Raw genomic sequence first — 25200 nt, 5'->3', positions numbered from 1 at the left:
TCTGGGAATCGTACGCCAAATCAGCAAGCATGCTCGCAAAAGAAAATTCAACATGTGCAATGCAGTTGGCAATCCTTCATCTTCAGGTTGCTGGCGCGCTTTCTCTTGCATGAAAAACTTCTTGAACCTGTCTGATACGCCTTGCTTGTTCCGCAAAATGGTTCAGACTTGGGCCGGCCACTTTTCTCAATTTCGCAGATCTAAGCGACTTTTGGTAAAGGCTCCCAATCTCCCATACGACGCACGTGTGCGCGTAGTACGCCGCAGGCGCGCTTGCTCAGGCGTGAGCGTTCGGTGCTCCCGAAGTGATGATCTCCTCCGGGCTCCATCGCTCCCTCTCCGGGCTCCATCGCTCCCTTGACCCGATTCCGCAGGAGTCGGGCAGCGTCAGACGCGGGCGTCGTGAGTAGCATCAGAACGTGAACGCTGCTCCCTGCCCGCATCGACACATCGGCATCGGAAGCGGCGCTCTGCCCTCTGTCACCCGTTTACTCCGTTTTCTTGTTTGCCATTTTCCCAGTTAGCCGTTTGCCTCGGTGTAGGAGGGGGAGGGAACGCAGAAGTCTCCGTGCGCCTCCCTGTAGGCTTGCGTGCTGTTGGCACCGCGGCCTTCGTAATAAGCGTGGTCATCTGCCGCTAGGCTTAGAATGATTGAGTTAAAATGTATGCATTCCGGTCGGTACCACGTTAAACTTCGATAAAAGCGATAATTCGAAAAAAGCGATTTCGTTATAACGAGAGATTACTGTAACTTTGGGCTGGAAGAACAACATGGGATACTAATGAATAAGAATACTGATGTAATACATTACAGTGGTGTGTTTTCCAGCTGTAGCTGTTATGGACTCTTCCCGCCACTGGAAAGGACGTCTACTGTTGATGTTGTAGTTGTAGTTGTTGCAGTTGTTGATGTAGTAGTTGGCGATGTAGGGCATCTGTCGTCGATATTGCCAAACCCTCGAAAAAGATTGCCTGCCGCCCGCAAGAATAGAACCTGGGTCCGCTCTGTGCGAAGCGGAGGTGTTACCACTGAACTGTGCTACAGCATTAACAACCCGCTCAATACTTGGGGTTTTTGTAGTACCCTATGCCCACTGCACGCACTCTCTGAAAAAGGAAAATAGCCGATAACAAAATGCTGTTGTCAGTAGGGTACTGCCAATGCCAAGAGCCCGTGCCGGGAGACGCGCTTTCATGCGCTCCGGAGCAAAAGAGAAACAAAAGCGTTTGGAACAAAATGGTCAGGTGTCTATTTTGTTCCGAACGCTTTTGTTCACGCACCCTACGGCGCATAAACGCGACGCCGATGCCCAACGACTTCGCCGTGGCTTGTCACAGCTATCACTGTGATATTACTGTGGATTAGCATGAGACTGCTCAATTTTTCACGCTGCATAAATATTCTGTTTTGTATCCTAGAAATGGCCGATGTCAGTGGTGGTCCGAGAGGTGCTGCCGTGTACCGGCCCAGGGCTACGTAGATGGCCTTGAATGCTATAGTGGTGGCCATGTCTTGCCTTGTCGCTGTCGGGATAAAGCAGCTGCTGCTGCTGCGGCCGTGGTCACGGTCGGGTTTGAGGCGCTTTAAAGGCATGACCCGGTAACGGCGGGGGCCTGCGTCCTGGTGGGCCCCGCCTAGGGCAAGGAAGGACATCGGTGACTGTGGACTTATTTAATCCAAATCCCGGGGTCAACTCTTCCAAAGCAGTCCCAGCACGAGCCGAGCACGCGCCACTGGAAGTGGGGCACGCGCTTCTGCCGCTCAGAATTCGTGCCCGTACCACCGCTAAACTCAGAATACTACAATCTGCTCATCATGGAGAGCTCAGAAACCACGTGTTTTTGCCATTAGCTTTTTAGCACAAGGTGCCAGTGTTCCAAACTGTGTTGATTTAAAAAGTTTGAGTCAACTGAGAGGTAGAAAAGGTGTGCCATTTCCTTGTTGGAGGTGACCAAAGAGCACATTGATGTCTTAATCTGATAATGTTAAGCTCTGGAATTTTGCTATCTTGTCCCAATGCTAGCTTTATTCAAGCCTGCCTTTCACTTTCCTACTCCCATTCCTCTCTCTCTCCTCCTCCATCTCGTGTTTTAAAACACCATGTCTTATATTTCTTCCCACCTTTGTTGCAACACACATAAGTTAACACTGCAAAGCCCTTTCTTTGTGTGTGTCCACGCCTCCGCTTTCACAGGTCGGCCTCATCATTCGTTAGTTTCAGCAAGCTTCCAAGCTTCTCAAGTGTAAAAGAAACATTTGCATTTTTCTTACTTTGGGTTAGTGATTTTCACGAGATTTACGAAAACTGGGAGAGGAAATCGGGGCGATATTCAACCGAACGTCTCCGGGGGGGTGAAATTGCAGGCTATCCGAGAAGGCAAACGCTGCGTGACGGTATTCTGGCTGAACGACGTGCTGCTGCGGAAGAAACTTCAGCCGCCGTGGCTGGCGCTGCACTTCCCATCGCCCTACTCGGACGACAAGCCTTGCAAGAACCAGGTGAATGGATGGGTCCTGGGCTCGGTAACCTGGGCGTTTTTTGGGTACCACGGTCTGGAATCTCAATGATATGATCTCGCGTAATACGTTTATCAGTGTAATCCGTTTTTCTTTTTATTTATGGCGATTGTCCTGTAGAAGCGGTGCATTCTGATCTGGAAATTACCGTAAGATAATATTTTTGCATGAAATTTAGCATTGCAATTGCAGAAGTAAGTTATCGCGAGTATTTAAAAATATGTGTGCATATTCCAGTCAACTAGCACAAATCACATTACAATATGTCATGAAAGGCGTATTGCGTGGCCACGGTAGCTGCGGCTGAAGTCACGTCACGGCCAGTCGCCGTGCGAGACTCGCAGTCGCGCAACTGCTGAGGTAGTCGCATGGCCATCCCCCGCAACTTCTACAGCTCATTAAAAAAGGAGCGCCAAAATCCAAGAAAAATAAAAACTACAATAATGTTGAAATGAATATGTAAGTGGGTCGATACCAGGGGCAGTAAAACGCCGGTGGTGTTGCACTGCCTCCAGGATTGGAGCATGTTTTTCAACATGTGTGCATATGTTCTGAACTTTTAGAGCTCGTTTCGGATAATACGATATTCAGATGTTTTATTTTCTGGTTCTCTGGAAAAACTTATCGGGAGATTTCACTTAGTTCATGGAGTTCTGTAGCTTTTCGACTTTGGGGAATGCTCATTTCTTTCGAATGAGAGCTGAGGAACACTTTTTTGTCTTGGAATTGATGCAATGAAGCAGCGCACAAGCCTACGGACTTTGTAAATGGTAATCCACATACTAAGGAATGTCTAGGGCATCGTTAGGCATAAATGGATGGCTGAGATCTTGTAAATTACTAGTGCTCAAACTTGAAGAACATTACACTTGGGGGCGGGGACTTCTGGGGAAATTTAGGAGCTTGAGGGACCCTCGAGGGTACTCCCGAGTACCTCAGGTACCTAGGAGTACCCAATCTGAGGACCCATGGTCTATTAGTTTAGTTAGTGTCAACATTGAGGTAGGAAATGAAATGTTAAATCTCTGACTTGTTGGCAATTTGTTATAACTCTAAGAATAGTATTTCCACTGTGGGGTGGGCATCCAAATGCCTCTGCCACATTATAATAACTGTCTTGATTTGTGTGATATTTGTGTAGAGAAGCAGCTAAAGTTTATTCTCTATTTTGGGTTATCGAGACGTGAAAAAAAAAAAAACAATACAGAAACAGTTTTCGTATAACAAACCAGGGATGCCTCAAATGCATTTTCCAGTACAGAGGAGTGTGCTATACCAGGGTTTGACTGCATTTTTTAAACACACACTGTAAATGACTTGTGTCCAGATTTCAGCTTTTCTTTCACCACAGTTGTGAATCCCTGCTAACGCTTTTCGCCAGTCTATAAAAGCGCTAAAGATAATTTGGGTCTCTATCTGACCCTTTGTACTTTTCTGTTGCCTTGTGCCAGATCATCAGCGCCAGTGGATTCGATCGGGAAGAGAGGATCCGACTGAAGCAGATGGTGCTCGCCACGGGTGCCAAATACACCACCTATCTGACACGCCTCAACTCTCTGCTCATCACCAAAAAGTGAGTGACGCAGTGCCTCGTGAATCTTCTTGGTCTCCGAACTTGTCTTCTCAGAGCGTTCCACAGGTGGTTCTTAAAGCTATGAAGTCTTGTTTCTGTCTTGTGAGTGGAGCTATAATCACAGACAGTTTCAGAAACGCAAGACGTGGCGACTCCTCGGTGTCTTTTTATCGTTCTGAAGCCAGTGAGGTTGTGCCATTACCGTAAAATTCCGTATAACAGTCCTTCCCGAGAGAGCGCCTATCCTGTCTTTTGGGCTGAATATCCATAACATGAGAATTCCCAAACACCGCCCACCCCCCCTTCCCGACGGATATCGATCGTGCGATGTATGACAAGGTTCACATCGACTGCGCAGTCTGCAGTACCGGCTGTGTGATGAGAGTGTTTGTAACGGGTTCCCTCCTACACCAGGAAGCGCGAATCTGCTGCGTCCGCAATCTGCTGTATCCGTTTCCATGACATGCTTGTTCCTACATTTACTTATCCGCGATTTGTGCGTGCGATATCGGTTCCTGTGATACGCGAGTTTGTAGCGGTTTCCCGCAAGTTTATCGCACCATGAAATGCGAATCTGTTGCGTTCGCAATATGCAGTATCCGTTCCCCCGACATCCAAGTTCATAGCTCGTTCCCAAGCTTTTGTCCACGATATCGGTTCCCATGACAACCGAGTTTCTAGCGGGTTCTGGCGTGTTTGTCGCACTGTGCAGTGCGAATCTGCTGCGTTCTACGATATCCGTTCCCGTGACGGGAGTTTGTAGCAAATTTCCACGTGTTTATCGCACCACGAAACACGACCTTGCAGTGTGTCGCGATTTGTAGTATCGGTTGTCGTTCCATATGGGTTGTGGTGGGGGATAGGTATGGCGGCTGTGTTTATTACTAATTTTTCATAAAATCTAGCTGTCGCATCACCTCATATTTTTTACCATTTATCTCTTCATTTTGGGTTCTTACGGTATTTTATAAGATTTCTACGGGATTTTACGGTGGGTAATAAAAACGCCGAAGATTGAATCCCGAAGCAAGAGGCCTGAACATATTTAAGCCGTGCCACTGTTTCTTAAGCTGTGAGGGGCTATGGTATGTTTTGTTTAAATTGCACTCTGGTGGAGGCAATCTGGAGGACATGCTTTGACTGAAAACCACCTCTGCCGGTATGCCTGGGCTGATTCTGTCATCCGCTGCTGAAGAAATGGAGCCTGCTGTTTGAGAGAGAGAGAGATAACATGTATTTATTTAATGAAAGGTTCACTCGTTAATGGGTTGGTGTCCCTGAGGTGAGAGGGAAAAAGATTGTGGGGATTGATAGGAAAGGGTAAGTGACTATGTGTAAATCTAGATGAAGGGATGGACCCCAGAGTCCCTGATGTAGCTGTTTGGGAATGCTAGTGGATTTTAGTTTGCACGCTGCAGGGCTGTTCAAGTGGACCATTGGCTTTTAAATTGGCTTTTGGTTCTCATTACTAAAGTGCAGCCACTTGATGAAATTTTTGCTAAAGTTTTGATTTCCTCGATGCATAAATCTGTTTCTAGAGGGAACTGCCACACTGTAGCAATCTGGGATTTGCTGTGGTAACAGGCCGAGAGAGGAAAGCTGCATGCATTGCCCCCCGCCCTTTACTCAGTTTTCTCACATCAATCACTAAAATGGGTGAAAGTGCTGTTTCTGCACATTGAGGGAGAATTAACTTCTAAACCACACAGTAATGCTGTTAAACAAGTTTGTTATTTAAAAATTTTACCAAAGAGATCTTTCATAGGGTGGTACCTTTGTAGCTTTGGCATTTTTGGATTGCACTCAATCATGCAATCCAAAAAACAAAAATTTAAAATGGTTTTTTTGTTTTGTTTTGGGGGTTTGGGGGGGGGGGGGGGGGGGGGTCAGCAGGCAAGAGTAATTTTAGATTTCTGGACAGCTGAATTTTTGACAATGCACAAACATAGAGGGGTGGACAAGTCCTTCTCCACTCAATTAACTTTGTGTTTTGCCAAAAATTCAGCTGTCCATTTTAACAAGTAGGAACCAACTACTAGCTCGACGAAAGCCTGTAACGAAGCAACTTCCTTTTTTTTTAGTAAGCTGGTAGTCCAAGAAGTCAATTTCCTTGTGTGGCACCTGCAATATCCCCTTACCAACAACTCACACTTTTGTGACTTCTGCTTGTGTGATACTACTGCTTTCAATTTGTATAAAAGTGTTTCTGAACCTCTGTAAGGCTTAGTCAAGTCTGCTCCGAGGCCCACCTTGAACTCTTCAAACCTGCTGCGAAAGATTTTTTTTGGGGGGGTTTTAAATTGTTTTTAAGTTTCTTTAAACAGTTCCATGGAGCCAATCATTACGTGCATGATTTTTCTCCCCCTTTATGTCAAGAACCCTCCATTGGTGAAGACGGTGTTTGAAAGCCGGTGAATAAAATTGGCGGCAACCTTTATCTGCTCTCATAATGCATAAAATGCATTATCTAAGGAGCGATGGTCTAAATTTGTTTACAAGACATTGAAGAGCCACTTCAGGGAGTGAAAAATATATTGTTTTTATTAATTGCCATCACCTTCCTCCACAACATCATCATGCACTATGGTCAGTATTGGCATTTAGTAACTGTAGTAGGAGATTGGAGCATAGACCTTAATTGGCAGTGCACATAAAAAGTTGCCCAACCGGCACAGAGGTGGCGTCGGGCTGCAAACCAAGAGGCTCTGGGTTTGATTCGTGGTAAACGATGAATATATACAGGGTGTTTAACTTAAATTTGAACAGATATTTTAAAAATAAGCGGTTAGGGTTAGACGAGTTCTTTCTTCACAATGTATTTATCAGGCTCGGCGGGCATCAGATGAGGGGATAATCGTCACTCTAAGTTGACTAAATAACTAAAATCTGTTGATTAACTTCTTAATTATTTGTTTTAGGGATCCCATTGGAATTGCAATATTAATGGCAATTACTATTAGATGCTCAACAAATGTAAACAATTTGGGAAAAGGTAATGCTTTGAAGATATTGATCTTCAAATTTTGGCCCTTTTTTTTTGCTTGATTAAAAAATTGTGTTAAAGGAGTGTCGCAAGCCCTGCCCACAATGACGCTTGAAGGGTGAAGAAGTCGTTTCGATCACATCGTCACTATCTCAGCAGCGTGTCCTTGGTGAATGCGCCGACAGCACAAGTGACGCCGTGACTGAAATGACTAAGTAATTCTTTCAAGTTTCAAAGTGGGCAGGGCTTGCAACACCTTTTTTTGAGCGTAACTCTTAAATCGGGCGAAAAAACATAACAATTGATATATTAATATCGTAAAAACCATTACCTTTTCCCAGATTGTTTAAATTGGTTGGGCCTCTTAGTAACTGCAATTTCAACATGACCCCTAAGACCAATTATTAAAAAGTTAATAAATTTTAGTTAATTAGTCAACTTAGTGGGGTGATTATCTCTTCATCAAATGTGCTTCGAGCCCGATAAATTCATGGTGAAGACAGAACTCGTTTAACTCCTCAGCACCTATATTTAAAAATGTTTTAATTAGAATAAAACACCCCCTATATTGCTTTAATTTTGAGTGAGAGCTTGTGTGCATTGTTTTACTTATGTTGCAACGGTAACCAAACCACTTGTAGTATGTAAGGAGTGTGTGCCGGCAGGAACAGCTGGAGCCACGCGGGGACTCCCCAGTCTCGGAATGACGCCTAGAGAAGGCGCAAGTGTCCACCTCCAGAGTTTACGGAAGAAATGCAAGAGGACGCCAGGTCTCTGTGGGGATCAACAGAAAAAGGAGGGAGCACAGGACGCGACCATGTCGAGTCTGTAAACAAAAGAGTGTGTCGTTACAACGTAGGTCGGGGCTACCTCATGCATCGAAGGCATCGGCACTTCCCGACATGAAGCCTTACAAATGGTATGCCTTTCTGTGGGCTATGCACGGATGCACAGACAAATTTCCGGGAGCAGGGAGGCTATGTTATAAAGTACTCCACATTTTAATGCAAACGTCTTCCTTGGGGGTTGTGGCTGGGGGGCTCCTTGGCTCGACTTGCTTCTTCTTTTGCCCAGGCGTGAGGGCCTCAAGTACCAGAAGGCCCAGGAGTGGAGCATCAGCACGGTGAACCTGCAGTGGGTGCAGGATGTGATGCTGGGTCACTATGAGGCCCTGCGGCTGCCCATGGCCCAGAAGTACCAGCAATACGACGCGGCCGAGAGCACCTTCCGCCTAGACTACTCCCTCGTGCCGCACCTTATGGGTGAGCCTCACACTCTCTCTTCCCCCTTCCCCTCTCTCTCCCCCCTCTTGTTTGGACGGGTGCCCTGCAAGAATGTGCCGTTATCTCTCCAAATTTCATAAAAAAGTGTTATTATGTTCACATTTATTTTTGTTTGTTTATTGGTGCCCACCATGCCTTCCTAGTGGTGCATCACAACACAGACAAAAAGGAAACATACATATTGTGTACTAAATAAGATGTTACTAAATATAAAAAACCTGGGTAAGGACCCAGAAATTATCAAGTTCACATAGGTATTGAGTATAGAAAGCATGCAATTTTTGTTGTTGTTTTTTTTACAGCAGAGCTGTTAAGGGCTTGTTTCCCCAGTTTCGGGTCCGGTTCCAAACAAATGTAGACACACAACCACACAAAACTCTGGACAGCTACCGCCATTTATGAGCAATGGTGGCAACCAGACAACGAGTCTGGTTGTCACCGTTGCTCATAGATGGCAGCAACCTTTCCAGGCTATCATAGAAGAATGGATAGTTGGGCGAGTTGGTGGGAATTCATTGTAGGAAACAGCGCACAAAACAGACGAGGACGGAGAAACACAGGACGAGCGTACAGCTTCGCTGGTCTTCCTTCTTCACCAGAGTGGAAAGTTTAAAAGCTTTTTGTTGTTGTTGTTGTTGTTGTTGTTGTTTTTTTTGTTAAAAGACAACTTTGGTCAATATTTTTTTTTTTTTTTTTTAATTTGAGATTATGACTGTTTTTAGCTAAAGCAGTGTTCCTAAATTACAGGGTATAATTTTTTTATTTTTTTTTTCAATATTGTTTGTATCATAGTTTAATAAATATCACGGCCCAAAGTTTAGTTTCGGGCATCTACGGCAAAATGAAAACTATCTGCTAGAGGGATGGCAACACTGATCATCAGCCGTACAGCCCTAGCCATGTGGTTAAGGGGAGAAAATTGGCTTAGAAGGGCGGGAGGAACCATATGTTTGTCGTTTTAGATTTAGGCTGAGCTAGGCGGCACAAGCTACCGCCCATTACAAAGGGTATGGCCATTAACATCCATCCATCCATCCGGCCGCAAAGTGGCATCACAAGGGTGCTGCGCCAATGTTCCTTGACTAAAAGCTAACCCGCTTGCCGCCCGCTAAACAGCAGCTGGTCGTATCTTTAAAACCAGTTTTAGTGAAGTATGCGGCTTCACTTTTACTGAATATTTTGGCTGTGATCATAATTTGGACCAATAAAGCGATACCAGTCATTTATTTTGGTTTCGTTTTTGACTGGAGTTGCCCCGTGTTCACCTTGTATGCACTATTCCAAAGAAGATATAAGATTAAGCAGAATTGAACAAAAGTAAATGTGGCACTATTTCCCTTTGTTGGTTCAGCTAACATCAATATGGTTTTGAGCATCCACTCAGCAAGCTCTGTTTTCAATATAGCAGCAGATGGTGTAATATATGCTAGGCTGAGAACGTCTAGTGACTAAGCTCCACTCCAGTATGAAGGTTTGCATATTGCAAGTACTAGCATGACATAGCAGGAGACAGTATACAGTATATGACTGCTTCCAGTTTATAGCATCATAAAGCACTCTTCAAGTACATTATATAAGAGGGTGACTGTAGTGCTTAGAGTTTTGTTGAAGACAATGGCGGGTCTCCTGCTGCAGCCTTCCTGCCTCCATCCTCGGTGCCTAGATGGTGATAATGTCGACGTTGATCTTGTTGAATGAAAACAAAACTGAAACATAACACTACAGGGACCTTTATGGAATATTACTAATAATGAACAGACTTAAAAAATTGCATCATTTTAAGTATTTGGGTTGACCGAGGAAGTGCATATGAAGTCCTCCTTAATGATTGGTACTGAGTTCTGTTGTCCACTTCAGCGGCTTGGAGAGTGCCTGTGAAGCTTACAGAAGAGATTTGGAAGGTGAGTGTTTGGTCTCCTCTTAGTCTTGCATGAAGCATATACCTAGCACGCTGCACCTTAGGAGCCTCGAAGCAAATCGGCATACCGTAAAATCGCGATCTGCGGTATTTGTTCCCGTGAGATGCGAGTTCTTGGCGGGTTTTCGCGAGTCCTTCGCATCGTGAAATGCGGATCTGCTGCGTCGGCCACTTGCGGTATTCCTTCCCGTGACACAGGAGTTTGTAGTGAATTTTCGCGTCTTTATCGCATCGTGAAACGCGAATTTGCCGTGTCCGCGATCTGCAGTATCATTTCCCCCGTCACGTGGTTTGTAGCAAGTGCCCCGGTGCTTATCATTATTTTTGCTAAAGTTTTGCTGCGGCATCCCCAAAAATAACCTACCCCATGTTTTTCGCCATTTATCTCTACATTTTGGTGGGCATTCTTACGGAATTTTACGGTAGTTCTTTCTTTTCACTTCTTTTTCAACTGTAGCAAGAAACAGGCTTACCTCCAAAAAGACTCGACGGAGCGCATACCGTATTTACTTGCATAAGAACATACTTTCGTTTCCGAAAAATTTACACATATTTGGGGGGGGAGTGCTTATTACACAAGGTAAAATTTTTGCATTTACGCACTCCGTGCAAATGTCATATCAGGTGCCAATATGACACGGCAAGGTACCGTGGCACATCTCCACTGATGGAGGCGCAACCACGACTGGCCGGGGGTGCGCCACAGTAACCATGCTTTATAAATTGCGAACCTTTTTAGGGCACTTTCGACGTGCCTTTTGCCGAAAGAAAAGCGCCCTATGAAGCTTGCCTAGCACGGAGAGCAATGCGACCATTCTTAGGCCTAACCACTTTCACAATTTCACTGTCCGAAAATCATCATACGACTGCGTGTTTGCTGACATCAATGCATCTGATAGGCGAAGAATGTATGGGGCTGGGCAATTCCTCAACCCAAGCTTCGTCAAGTGTGCGCGCCGCTCGGTTTCATGGTTGATCACCTCCGCAACTACACACTTGCATCCATTACGAGAGCGGCTTGGCTTGGCGTGACTTGGCCTGACCGCTTGGTGCCAAAAGAAAATTGGCTTGGTGGCTAGCTAATTTGGACGCAATTCGAGACTCGCGGAGCCAAAAATCGGAGGTGCGCATTCATTACGTGTGGGAAAAAAAAAGACCAAATATTGGTACCCGTTGTGGGGGGTGCGTTCATTATGTGAGTGTATGCGAGTAAATATGGTAACTAGCTTCCTTATGCTTTTCCTTTATCTTTTACTCCAACAGCGGTTCACAGCTTCGGATGCCTTCAAGGAAGCCCAGAAACGAAAACTGGAGAATTCCAACAGTAACAAGTCGGATGCAACGACCCCCACTAAACAGCAAAGGTGTGTGCATCTTGCAGTAAGCTGCAGTCACTGCGGTTGAGGAGAAAAGACATCTTTAGCTACTGATGTGGTGAAGGTGTGGCATCTGATTCTATTGGCAGGCTCATAATCTTCGATGCAGTCTGTGAGGAATATCTGGCATAGTCAAACATGATGGTTAAGGACCCCACAAACAAGTCTAAATTCCAGTTGTTGCTTTTATCTTTTTTCTTTAGGTACCGTAAAATACCGCGGAAGCACCCACTTCGTTCAAGCACCTACTACTAATGTTTCCCAAACTTGCAAATTTTTCAAATTATACATTAAATGCCTGATCTGACCGGACAAGCGCCCACATCTAGATTACCATATAAACCCGTGTGAGGGCCGCACTATGTCTTCCTGATTTGAGGGCAAATTTTCTAGGTGTAGCCCATACACGGATTAAAAGAAAATATCTGTATCCACATTCCTAAATGAACATATATGAGCGCACTCGGCTGCACTGGTCGGAAAAGCCTTCATTCCGGAATCCGGACTCAATTGTCAGTCGGATTTAATTAGTTTACATACTGCGCAATACGCTTTTTTTTTCCGTATTTGATAGCATGCACGGCAACTTTCGGCTTGAATCCCGTATGACTGTTGAAGTGATACTCGCCCATAGCTATCAGATTGCGCGAAAGGCAGTCAAATCATGGCGCTTTGAAACGAATCAAAGAACAAAAGGAAACCTTCCCAGAGCGTACAGTGGGGTTCGGAAACCTGAGTGCACGCGCTAGCCGAACCCACTGAATCCCCATTGCTCGCGCTTGCCATGGAACCTGACATATCCTTTATCTTTTCTCAATGCCTTGCCGCAACATAAATGCATCCAGACTGTGTGGCCAACCACGATTGAGGTCGACAGCCATTATGCCATACGGTGATACGGATGAGTGGAGAGCAAATATCAAGGATGCGGACACGTGCCGCTACGTGCTCAGGTAGTGGCTAGCACCACCTAGCGATATATATTCATAGAAACATGGCATTACAGTCGACACGCCTCAAAAACAAAGGGGTGCGGCGCATACGCGAATAATTCCTGCAATTTTTTTTCCAACACTTTGTCCTAAATATGGGGGTGCGGCCCTTACACGGCTGTGGCCCTTACACATGATTATACGGTAACCCTGTTCCCACTGAAAGTGGGGTGGACGCTCCCCTAGTATTTTACGATATGTCTTGTTGCATGATATGAGCGTATTGCAATGTAGCGAGTTTTAACTAAAAGCTTTTTTTGAAACACATTAAAGAGGGTGAGATGTTTCAGTCTATTGCTCATCGTGAACGCTTCTTCATGCAGCTGGAGCCGAATATTGAAACCACGATAATGCTCATCGTTTTGGTGGAGCTGATACTTGCAACACAGTAAAAGATGAGAACACTGTATGTTGTTCCAGCGCTTCCTCACAGATACACAATTTTTCTCTCCCAAGCAAAGGGAAGAGAACATTTACTAAGGCGGAAACCTGACTGGTCCCATTGAGCGAAAAATCGGAGTAAATGGCCATAAAAATGTGATTGAGGCACAGACGCCGCTCATTCGTATGCTCAAGGACAGCACTGTCCTTGGCATCGTCCTCCAGTTCGTCCTAGAAGTCATCCTAGACCTCTAGGATGACCTAACTTGTCCCATTACATGAAAAACAAGCGGCAGCGTTGTGCCCGAAAGAGGGCCATAAAAATATGTCATCAAGCGTCATCAGCGTGATGTCATCAAACGTCATCATACATCATCAGCGTGATGTCACTGCCGGAGCGCCTTGCACAAAAGATGCGCTTCGGACTTCATTTGTGCTCGTTGTGTTTCGTGCGATGGACTTTGAGGCGTTTATTTACGGCCTCGACATCGGCAGCAGCGTCTACATCTACGGCGGCTCTTGGAGGCAAGCGTGGCCAACAACACAAATTTGCCACAGCCTCCTTAAGTTGGGCTAGTTGGCTGGTCATGTTAGAAAGGTTTTAAAACAGTGCAAAAAAAAGAAAGACGATGGACCAGTGGAAGGACAACACAGACAATAGCGCTGACTCCTTAAAGGGGTCATGAAACGCTTTTCCAACTTTTTCCTGTTTAGCTTTCCTCCTCAACCCATAAATCGCGCTTTCTACCAAACAGTTCAAGAAGACAGAAAGTTGGGAGTCAAAAGTAAACGGTCAGCTAGACGATAGGGACGAAACACAGACAGGGAGAAACAGAAACAGAGGCATACACACCGCTGTATGTCTGTTTCTGACACAAACAAGCATCCTCGGACTCTTGTTTGTGACACAAACAAGGGTCAGAGCAAGAGGGGGAGTCCCCTCTTGCTCGGATTCTCAATCCGGACACATCCATTCTCCCCCTAGAAGATTAGCCCGTCGCTCAAAATTCAGACAGAAGTTGCTTCCCTCACCCCGTTCACCCCAAAGCTGACAGTGCTGTGAAAGCTACGTGCTCGCTGGGCCCGCCATACTTTTGCTACATGATCACCCCTCTCGTGCGCACCCACGCACAGAGAATGAGGTCAGGTGATGAAAGGGAGGCGGGTGATTGGTCCGGCAGGCGCGTAGCTTCCACCACAATGTCAGCTTAGGGAATAAGTGAGGTCCGGTGTCGTGTGATGTGCGTTTGGACCCGGTGACGCGCTTTGAGGACTGCAGATGTATCACAGTTTAAAAGCAGAGAGCTTACGAAGGAAACGAGGTACGAAATAGTCCTCTGTGTTTTCAAATTCTCGTACCGAAAGTCAGGCTTTTGACTTTCTACCTCTTTTTCTTTTGACCCACTGAACGATGTTCTATTAGTAAAATCCCAATTTAAATTGATTTATCCCTCCCCAAAATTTGTTTCATGGGCCCTTTAAGTGTCCTCCTCTAGGCATCGTCCTCAGCGTCGTTTTCTAGGCATTGCTCTCGTCGTTGTCCTAGAAGTCGTCCTAGACGTCGTTCTTGACGTCGTCCTATAGGTCATCCTAGAAGTCATCCTTGACGTTGTTCTTGACGTCTTCCTAGAGGTCATCCTAAATGTTGTCCTCTAGGCGTCATTCTTGACGTCGTCTTAGACATCATCCTCTAGGCTTCGTTCTTGACATTGTTTTAAACGTCGTCCTTAAGGACGTCTTGAGGTCGTCCTAGAAGTCGTCTCGGACGTCGTCCGAGAGATCGTCTTGGACACTGTCCTCAACATCATCCTAAACTTTAATATGTGTAGAAACACTTCTCAAAAACATTTTTCCGCGTGACTATAATGTTTTCGCCTTCCTGCACGTAAGCAATCTTAAATGTACTCGTTTAAATTTTTTTTTTTTTTTAATGTTTCATACAAAGGTTAATGTGTAAAACAAAAGTCAAATGTGCCTTGTCTGCTCACTCCACATTAAGGATCTATTCTGAGCATTTTTCGCCCGAAGATTAGAAATTCCTTCATGGTTTCTTTCATAATTGGACAATGCATTCACTCGAATCGGCTGTCTAGCAAGGTTTGGTGTCCAGTTTGGGTAGTGGAAGAGTCAGTTTCTTGAAGATGTACCATGTGTGCCCCAATTACGATGTTACACAGACCAGCTCAACCTATGCCGCTCATGCCCATTGTCACTGCTTCTGCGTAGGATGACGCCCGAACTGGAGGAAAACATCCCACTCACGCCGGCAACAACTCCCGGCGATGACAAGGACAAGGTGCCGCGCGTCCTCTTCACCGGACTCAAAGATGTGGCAAGTCTCAAAAAGGCAAGTATGCTCTTTTAAACTTACCAGCATTCCTAGATCTCTCTTTCTATCTCTCTCTCTCTCCTCTCTCTCTCACACTTTCGTAATGCCTTAACTGATTGTTCAAACGTCTTGTTACGTAGTTGCTAGTCACAGGGGCACTCACGCGTGAAGACAGCTGACCGGTTTTTGTGCCTGGGAAAAATATTTCAGAGTGCCCTGCCTACTCAATAAGAGGTTGAATGCCTAATCTGAATATTATAACAGTTAAACTTTGTCATTGTCAGTGAGAGGCAGCTGTGCAGCTGTCTAGGTGCCTTATGATCTTATACAAATAGCGCATTGGGGGTGGGGCATCTACTTTTAATTAAATAATAGTGAAGTTATGCTGTATGTGTACCTCATTCAAGGTAACAAGAACTTTTGAACTTTTCCAGACGTTTTTTTATCTATTTCAATTTTCATGCACATCTTAAAAAACAAGTTTGGTGTTTCCTCTATGAAATCTCTTCTCATTTTCTATAAGGTATACCGAGTTGTTTGTTCCCTTTTCGGTATTCTACTACAAAGTTATGATATTTGTTTCTTCCCATCCTGCTCCCTTTTTAAAAATTTTGGGTTATTTCTTGTAAACTATTGCATCGGTCGTTCACTTTCTCACTATTTATCATTGATTTGAGGTTTGAAGAAAAATTGTTGTATCTTTCTTCACCACGTTTTTTGTTCCGCCTTTGGTTCAGAGTGTAATTCAGCTCGGGGGAGTGCTGGCCAAGTCTCCAAAGGAGTGCACCCACGTGGTCACCGAGAAGATACGACGCACAGTCAAGCTGCTGTCGGCCTTCGGGTCGGCCAAGTTCGTGGTCACCCCACGCTGGGTCACGGACAGTGCCGACTGCAACTCGTTTGCAGGTAACCGTCGTCCTGTGGTCGTTTTCTTGGGCTCCTAGGGTTTTCAAACTTTTTGGTCCCACAGAACCAGCCCGCAGCGGGGGTGGGGGGGGTGAGGTGCAATTTGGGTGCTCGCGGAACCCATGAGACCAGCTCACGGAACTCCTGTGTTCCGCAGAATCCAGTTTGAGAACCCCTGCATATAGACCATTCCACTAAGGGCTCTTCGGGCAGGGCCATTTTGTACGACTGCAGCGCCACCTACGTACATCTGGGCATGTCAACGAAATTGTTGGGATAAAAGAGGGAAAGGGCATGCGCTGTTTTCATTGGTTCTCATCGTTTGGGCAGTTCTGGTGTGCTCTACTGCCGGAACTGCTTAAACATGGAGGCTCGTTTCCCTCTCTCCTTTCGTCCTAGCAGAATGGTCTATAGTTTGTTTCACTTCATGTGGGAGTGAAGTTGAAGCTACAAGTACAAGCATGTCGCCCTGAACGACGCTTGCAAGTACGAGCCTGCGTGCTTGGTGGAAACGCTGGAAGCTTGGAGCTCACAGTTAATGTGAAACAGAGTATAACGACTAGCATTTGTGAAACTTGAGGTTGACGAAGAGCAAGACATTCATTGTTCACATCAGCATGAGTGCCAGCTCCGTATTTTACAGTTTAGCAATGTCTCTCACTCACATCATCAAGGCTTCCTGGAGACAACTACGGTAAGTTTGTGTGATAGCTGTGAGAGTGGGATCGTGGCATAATTCACTAATTGAACTGTCCTCAGAGTAGGTGATTAGTGAAAAGTAGGTAAAAAAGAGGGGGTGTAGTTTCACTCAAAAATGGGGAGTCAGGCTTGTGGCTCTTCGTGAAATTTTTTCCCCACCCGTGATCAGCAAACGTCAGTGTGCGGGGTGAAAAGATGGTGCTCTGTGATTGGTTTGCAGATGAGAAGCAGTATGCGGTTGATGACCCTGATGCGGAAAAGACGTTTGGCTTCAGTCTGGAGCAGGTGCTTCAGAGGGCAGACAGGACTCCACTTTTCAAGGTGAGGGCCATCATTTTTATTTTTTAATTTCACTTTGTATGTGTCAGACCAACTTGTCACATGGCCATAAGGCAGGCATCACAGTCCGGAAAGTTGGATAGCACGAACCGAAATTCTTGATCTCATTTCCATGATGACCGCCTGCACGCCATTCAACATGTAGAGGGTCATGACACGGTCAACCAAAAGGTTCTGTCAAACCCTCTGCAAAAAGCTGGAAAGCAAAATAAATGGTATATTAGGGCACATACGGGTGTCTTATTTTATACAAGACACCTAGATGCAAGTCTTTTGGGGGCAGGCCTTAACCCTACAACACATGTCTCGGCCCACTTTGTTTAGTTCTGCTGCGATGGACCCAATTTCATTATACAGTTACTCATATTAGTTCATTCCTTACTTTGAGAGTCACACTAGTGCGACCATCACCAACGTGGGCATTGCATTGACTCCTTTGTCTCATTTTGCAGGGAATGATCTTCTTCATCACTCCTGGAGTGTACCCTTCTCCCCCGCTGCTCCAGGAGATTGTGGAGTCTTGCGGAGGAGTGGTGTACCTCAAGAAGAGGCCCACTCTCAAACAGGTGTCCACCGTCACGCAGGTCAGTGTGGTTTCTGCGTAGCACAGTATAGTCTCAATGAAATTCAGAATACCCTCAAGGGGCCAATGAGGGTGACTACTGAAGCAGCTACAGAGCTTAGCTTTAATGAGCCTTGAAAAGGTTGGAAATTTACTTCAGAATTTGTCCAAACGTGAACTATATGGATCGCATTTACAGGGCCCGCTCTTAGCACTTTCAACTTCGTGTCGCGTAACCTGGGTGACACCATGCTGATTACGTCATGGTGTTCACGTGTCGTCATCAGAAAATCATTAAATCATCATCAAAAAAGAAACAAAAGCATTCAGAGCAAAATGGTCAGATGCTTATTTTGTACCAAACGCTTTTGTGCACGCAACCCCACAGTGCGTGAACGCAATGCCGATGCCCAACAACTTCGCTATGACTGTACTCTGGATTAACACGAAACTGCTCAATTTTTAATGGGTCGCAATTGCTATCGAAGATGTGCATTAAGTATCATATTGTTCCGGGTTCTAAAAAGTCCAGGCTCATTTCTACTTTTGGATGAAGTCTGGCACCACACTGTTGTGCGGTGCCAGATTGTACCCTGGTGCATGCAATGTTCATTTCGATGCTCCTTTGGAGGCCTGAGAGACGTCCAAACAAAATTATGGGAATGAATCCCTTTCATCTTTACATGGTCCCTAAAGTTTGCAATAGCTTTGTTTCAGTTTACTTACTCGCATTTCTTTTCCCATCCGGGTTTTACGAAGGGAGGAACCAAGTTCCTGGTGATTTCCTGCGACAACGACCTTCACCTGTGCCGGGACTACATGGCGAAGAACATTAGTGAGTGAGCCAGGGTGGATTGAAGAATGGTTTTATTCTGACTTAAAGCAGTATGCTGAATTGCTGTCAATGAGAACCACTCAAAATGTTATTTACCTGACGGCAAAAAAAAAAAATAGTGACAAATCAGTAACTGTTTTGTGCAGTGTAATCAGCTTTAAACTACAAGTATCCAATTCCCTTGAATTTTAAGCAATAAATTCCTCGTGGAAAAGCTTCAACGTCTGGTATTAGTAGAAAATCAAAAATCCAGCACATTATCAGCAGTAATCCTCTGCATTGTGTGAGTTTCTTTAACCTCTTCAGCAGAAGCGAGTTTTACGCGAAATTTACCACATGCCACTTAAATCTTATTTTGATCCTAAAGGTCTAATCAGTGATGTGATTGCTGCGCCAATTGCGCCAAACTGCGCCAAGGGGCTAACCCTGCTACATCCTGCTACATTTTGCCAAAATATGGGTAATCTGCACCGGGCCTGTGCCAAAGGACCAGTTTTGGTCGCCTTTCAAAACCAAAACTAAACTGAGTACCGTAATTGAGTATGCGTGAGCTAGGTGGCGCAAGCAGCCACCTGATACAAAGTACCCTGCATCAATCGTGACATTGTAACCCTGGAGCCGGAAAAAAGAAAGGACGTAAGGACAGGCACAAAACTTAAATGTCAGTATTGAACCAGCTCGCCTCCTTGCCTTACTTACACCAATCGTTTATCCGGTCTCGCATGGTTTTTCCCGCCGTCTCTTCTTTCGCGCTCTCGTCGTCTCGTGAATCTCGTCTCGTGTTGTTTTTTTTTGTTTTTTTTTTTTGTTTTTTCAATGACAGATGCGGGCGTGTGCGGACGCTCCGACACTAATGTGCTGGGTACCAGCCATGCTGTCACACTGTGAAACGAAATTATGTTTTTTCGCGGCGAGAGTTTCTTTTTGAGCTGAAGCACTCGCTTCTGAAAGCAACGGCCGTGGGAAAACTATATTTGGTCCTGCCTGCCAGTCCGCACGTCGCTACAGATATGGAGCTTCCTAAACCGAAACATAAGGACCGCCGCATGTTCATCAACATTCCTGTTCTTGTTTAAAACATACGCTACTACAAAAATCAATTTTTAACTCAAAGACTGCTCTGTGGAAGTATTGATTACCTAGGTTTCTCTTGGTTGGCTTTCTTTCGAGAGGGACCCCTTTACATGAAAAATCTGTCGCGCAAGAAAGTTGGTGAAGAGAAGTGAGCTAAAGCAGAGAAGGCAATGTCTGCACGCTGAACCCGCACGACGCGCTTGTTTGTCTCGAGTTCAGTCGTTGAACAAAGCGCTCCAAGAACGTTTTGACCCTGACTCGCGATGTCCTGCATCAATGTGCTCAGGTTCTTTTTTTCTGTATGTTTAGCTTGTACCTGCGTGCTGTTTAGCACGCGCCGCTGAACTGTTTTTTGTCGCATGCTGGGCAGTTACATTTTACATACATTTTTGTCGACCAGTTGGCGACGGAGCGGAGTGGCATGGTTTCGCTTTCGTTCGAACAGCCGTTGTCTCCGCTCGCGCGACGAAGCACGTACAGCTGCAAGGCTGCCGAGGTTGCCCTGACGTGCACGCGAACATGATTGCACGACAGAGGCACCAGCCGGGACGCTTGCAATCCACTGTTTTACGTTTACTTTTGACGAAAATCTGGCACGTCGGGAATCAGTAAAACGGTGGCAAGCGGTCTTTCAGAATTGCTCGGCAACGCCTACAGCACTGTACACTTGTGGGATGTCTTAATGTCCCTTTGGAGATATGGAAAGTGGACATTCATTACTAGCCTAAGCCAAAGCGGAGCTTGCAGCAGCTTTGCGGAAAGTTTTAAAAAGCAAAAAGTACCCGCTAGCTGTAATGTGCCTTTTTCTTGTGTGCAATTTTGCATTGCACTGCAGTAGCTATGTGTTTCATCAGTCGGGGACTGCTTCCATTTATTATATTATATCACTAGTAAACCTAATGCTGTGATATTCACTACTAAGCTGGTCATTTTCAAATGAATTTTAATATGTGAAGTTTGATTTTCAAATAAATTTGAATATGTGAAGTTTGGTTCTTATCTATCTATAGTGGGTACATATATATGTATCATTTAACTGAAGCATTGCAAAATGTGTCATGTCATTGACATTTCAGTTACACCTTGAAAGACTCCTAGGTAGTCGAACTTGACCATAATTCGTTTATTTCAGCGAGCAAAGTGCACTTCGTTTGTCCAGCACCTAAAACAAATATTTTTATTTTTCTAAGAATATCTGCTCCGAAAGCCACTTTTGGTGCGCGAAACACTGTTTTGGCTGCTCCAAAAGCCACTTTTGCTGGTCCAAAACACTGTTTTGGCTGCTCCAAAACGGCTTAGGCCAATCACATCACTGTCTACTTCTCCGCAAATAATATTGAGGTATGTAAGGAGCACTCAAGGAACGAACAATGGTTCGCCGATAACCACAGGTGTTTATTTGACGATCATAGAGGAGCGAGCTGTTAAGACAGAAGCACACGTCAAAAAATTGGCCGAATCCCACATCCAAAGATGCTTTAGAGCCAAACTCCCATCTTTTTTTCTGGCCATCATCGCTTTATTCACAACCAGTCGCAAGGTGCACATGTAATGAATATTGTTCGCCAACATCGCATGATAACAGATTGCAGCTCGAGCAAAAAGCAGGCTACATGTATTTAAACACGTGCACAACCTGGTTATTAACGCAGGCAGTGCAGGCTAGTACTAGCAAGAAATTATGCAAACATGCAGGACAGGTGTGCCAAGTTAAAAATGTGTTTTTCTTATACTAGTTATTCAAGTAGAGGCCAGGCTCTTTAAATCGACCGTGAAATTCGGTTTCTTATTGTATCGCTCTACGACTTTGTGTTGCGTTGCCCACAGATGGTGCATTTTTTTTTTGTAAAATTTGCAAAGAGCGAACTTATTTGAGGAAAAAGTCAAGAAAGAAAAAGGCTTAGCTCCTATGGAAACGCAGCGAAGCCACCGGTCTTTAAACAATACGGCGCCGTTCCGCACGGGAGACAAGAGATGGCGCAAGTGGTCGCAACGCCAACTGCCGCCAACGAACGAGCATACAGCGCCGAGAGCCGGCATCTTTAGCAGACAATCTTTTCGACTCAAAAGCGGCGCAAGCTTTTCTGATATCAGTTTCAAATGCATTATTTTATCATCCTTAATAATAAAGCACATTGAATGGACACATAATCAATTAAAAGATAATTTGTCAAATTCTTTTGGCTGTTTTTTTTTTTTTTTTCGTGGTACTTATGTTGTCTGCTTTGCAGTTTATTGTCGTTACCGCGCCTGTTTTTGTTCCTGCGACTGTCGCCGCCTGCGGAACGCGCGCCGCTTTTGAGTCAAAAAGATTGTCTGCTAAAGACGCCGGCTTTCGCCGGTGTATGCTCGTTCGTTGGCGGCAGTTGGCGTCGCAACCGCTTGCGCCATCTCTTGTCTCCCGTGCGAAACGGCGCCGTATTGCTTGAAGACCGGTGGCTTCACTGCGTTTTCATGGGAGCTAAGCCTTTTTCTTTCTTTCTTTTTCCTCAGGTAAGTTCGCTCTTTGCAAATTTTACAAAAAAAATCCACCATCTGTGGGCAGCGCTGCACAAAGTCGTAGCGTGATAGGTTAAGAAACCGAATTTTGCGGTTGATTTAAAGAGCCTGGCTGCTCCTTGAATCACCCAGTACATACATCATCGAACAATTTTTCGGACTTCTGAGGGACCGAGAAAACGTTTGAGTAATAGAGCAGTCCGAATATTCAGCAGATTAAAAAACTTGCTTATTACATCTAAGCAAGCTTAAAAAAAGCCGTCAATAGTGCCTTGCTGTAGCTTACAGCTCAGCTTCCGTTCGCCCACTTTCTATTAGCTCGAGAATCAATGCTTTCTCTTCTTGCGTTATGGTCAAGTACTTTTTGCGCTTCTTAGCAATACTTCGCAGCGATGGAAGAACAGATGGGGTCATGACGCCCATGGCAGCTAGTACAAAAACATGATTCACCGAGACGAGAGGCGCAAGTCCACGACCTTAGAATGTTGAATGAACAAACCAAAATGGTAATAATGAGGATGATAATAATGCTCAACTAGATAAAAAAAAAAGCCGTAGCATAGCGTCACCTAGCAGTAGGACCTAGCAGTATTCATGTAACGCTGCCAAACCAAACCAATTCATGTGCAGCCAACATTGAATCTAAAATGGCGGCTTCGCAGTGGTGTTTCTCCCTAATCGCTCTCGACGATTTTATTCGAAAAATCTAACTTTCGGACTTCAAGCTGTCCGAAGCATTGGCCGGAATATGCACTATTTTTATCGGGTAGGTCGCGGTTCTTCCTTTAGGTCCGAAATATCGAACAAGTCTCAATTATTGGTGTCCGAAAAATCGGTCGGTGGCTGTAAATAGATAGCTTCCGAGTACTTCAAGCAACTACTGTGTATCAGCCTCAGGCACGTAGCCAGGGGCGGGCCCATGTGGCCCTGGCCCCCACCCCTTCCGAAATCTTACATTTTGTTGGAGCCTCCTGTCCCCCCTCCCCCTCATACAGCATTTTGTCATGGGCGGTCCCCCCCTCTCGAAACAAAATCCTGGCTACGTGCCTGCAGTGTATACTTACATTTCTTGCTCGTCCCACTCCCTTCTGCAGACATCTACTCGGCAGAATTTATTCTAACGGGTGTGTTGCGCCAGTGCGTCGACCTGGACGCCTTTCTCCTGTCGTGACGCTCACTGCAACAGATGTGAGTATCAAGAATGACCCCCGTGTCTCTCATTGTGCGTTTCACTTAGTTTGGGAGGACAGCCGTCATCACCGTTTTGTTTCTCTTTTGCTTTTCTACAGGTGCGTCGAAGGATTAATTCAAGAAGATCAAACGAGCGTTGTCAAGTCGGAACTGACAAGCCAAGTCTGCAAAACCAAGGAACCACTTCATCTTCGCGATCATGTACTACCATCCCTTCTGTCGGACCATCTCGAGACATATCGCCCTATGCAAATTTGATTTAGGTTGCATGTCGCAGACCGTTTTCGCTTAGAACCATCGTCAGTTGTTTTGTCGTCTGCACGCATTTTAGTTGATTTTGACGAAGGTCGTCCTATTGCAACGTCACGTACGACCATGATTCAGCATTCATTTTAACCTTGAACTGCCGCAGAAAGTCGGCCCATTTTGTTAAATCTGTTTCTGTGACCAGAGTACTAGTCAATGGTGCCACATTGTCGCAGGTTTAGCGCCTTTCTTGTTAGTGCTTTTTTGTTTGTTTTTTTAAATGTGACTGAAGCATTTGTATGTTTGTATGACCGTTTCCTGCTCCCATTGAGGAAGCAATATGATTTTAGTGTGAGCCCTTTGTACAATAAATGTGTTGAGTTTTCTTTTCAAAAGCGGTGTCCTGCGGTGATTTTCACTTTCAAGACCTGTCGTCACTAGATGCAAGGTTGGAGGGATCTCGGAGCGATAAAGCCCAACCCACGTGGTGCGTATTCTCAACATTTTTACGACGCTAGTAATCCCCGCATCTAGAGAGCACCGTGCAGGATTTTCTGCGAGAGGGTCAGTCTCAAAGCACCAAGATCTAGTTCTGCAAAACATTTGCAGAACTATTTAGTGTCATACATGAGTCACATTTCACCCCTTAGGTCAGAAAACTTTTTTCTTTTGAGTTTTGAAGCATGTTGCATTGACAAAAAAAAAGGGGGGGGGGGGGGGGGGGAATGAAAGACGTTTAGAAATCTGTAATGCGAAATTAGAGCGCAGCTCTTGAGGAGGAAAAAGGGAGGGTATGCCCGTCCTCCTCCAGTTGAGTTTCCCCCGCTAAACTTTGCAGAGGAAATGACATGACATGACTTGGTGTTACATCACCTATGAACAAATTCAGTTTCCCGGCTAGATTCAGTGGGAAAATTGACGTCACGTGACCTCAACACCAATTCAATTCCCCACTAAATTTAGCGGGAAATTGAATTGGTGTTAGGTCACGTAGTGGGGTATTGGATTGGTGTTGAGGTTACGTGACGTCACTTTTCCCGTTAAATCTGGTGGAGAAACTGAATTTGTCCGCTCAATCTATCGCAGAAACTGAATTTGCCTGCTAAATTTAGCAGGAAATTGAATTGGTGTTGAGGGTCACATCACATAAATTTTCTTGCTAAATTTAGCAGGCCGGTTACGGCGACGCCGATGCCGCGAAACCCCTGAAACAGGCGCCTAAGAGCTGTGCTCTAAAAATAAAAAAGTAATGATATAATGGGCAGACATTACCTGAATTGGAACCTAGGTGAACCCCCAATCTCTCCCGTATCACCAGTCCTTTTGCACACAGGTGTACACAAGGCAAAATCTCCTAACCTTAAGCCATGCGATGACATATATATAACACAAATATTGTAGGATGCAGCAGTACGGTGTGCTAGAAAATGGCTCACTTTGGCTGATGTACCCCTCTGCTTCGTTGGAAGGGAGAAAGGTGCAAGCTTTGTACGCTA

At 45.2% G+C, this 25200-nt stretch overlaps 1 protein-coding gene across 1 annotated transcript in view; it reads left to right on the top strand.

Annotated features, from left to right (window-relative positions):
- The window catches only part of LOC8033997 (PAX-interacting protein 1), a 37386-nt gene extending 13287 nt beyond the window's left edge, over positions 1 to 24099 (top strand). Inside the window, exons 7-18 of the mRNA XM_042290707.1 lie at positions 2366 to 2500; positions 3970 to 4091; positions 8149 to 8336; positions 10215 to 10258; positions 11539 to 11639; positions 15251 to 15371; positions 16091 to 16259; positions 17179 to 17279; positions 17750 to 17881; positions 18619 to 18694; positions 23362 to 23455; positions 23557 to 24099. Coding sequence (XP_042146641.1) covers positions 2366 to 2500; positions 3970 to 4091; positions 8149 to 8336; positions 10215 to 10258; positions 11539 to 11639; positions 15251 to 15371; positions 16091 to 16259; positions 17179 to 17279; positions 17750 to 17881; positions 18619 to 18694; positions 23362 to 23438 — 1266 coding nt within the window. The 3' untranslated portion in view covers positions 23439 to 23455; positions 23557 to 24099. The remainder of the gene's footprint in view (positions 1 to 2365; positions 2501 to 3969; positions 4092 to 8148; positions 8337 to 10214; positions 10259 to 11538; positions 11640 to 15250; positions 15372 to 16090; positions 16260 to 17178; positions 17280 to 17749; positions 17882 to 18618; positions 18695 to 23361; positions 23456 to 23556) is intronic.
- Positions 24100 to 25200: the final 1101 nt, after the last annotated feature.

Source organism: Ixodes scapularis, unplaced genomic scaffold (genome assembly GCF_016920785.2).
Source record: "Ixodes scapularis isolate PalLabHiFi unplaced genomic scaffold, ASM1692078v2 PGA_scaffold1__304_contigs__length_218370807, whole genome shotgun sequence".
NCBI lineage: Eukaryota > Metazoa > Arthropoda > Arachnida > Ixodida > Ixodidae > Ixodes > Ixodes scapularis.
The sequence above is the reverse complement of the archived record's forward strand: the minus strand, read 5'-3'. Positions and strand labels throughout refer to the sequence as shown.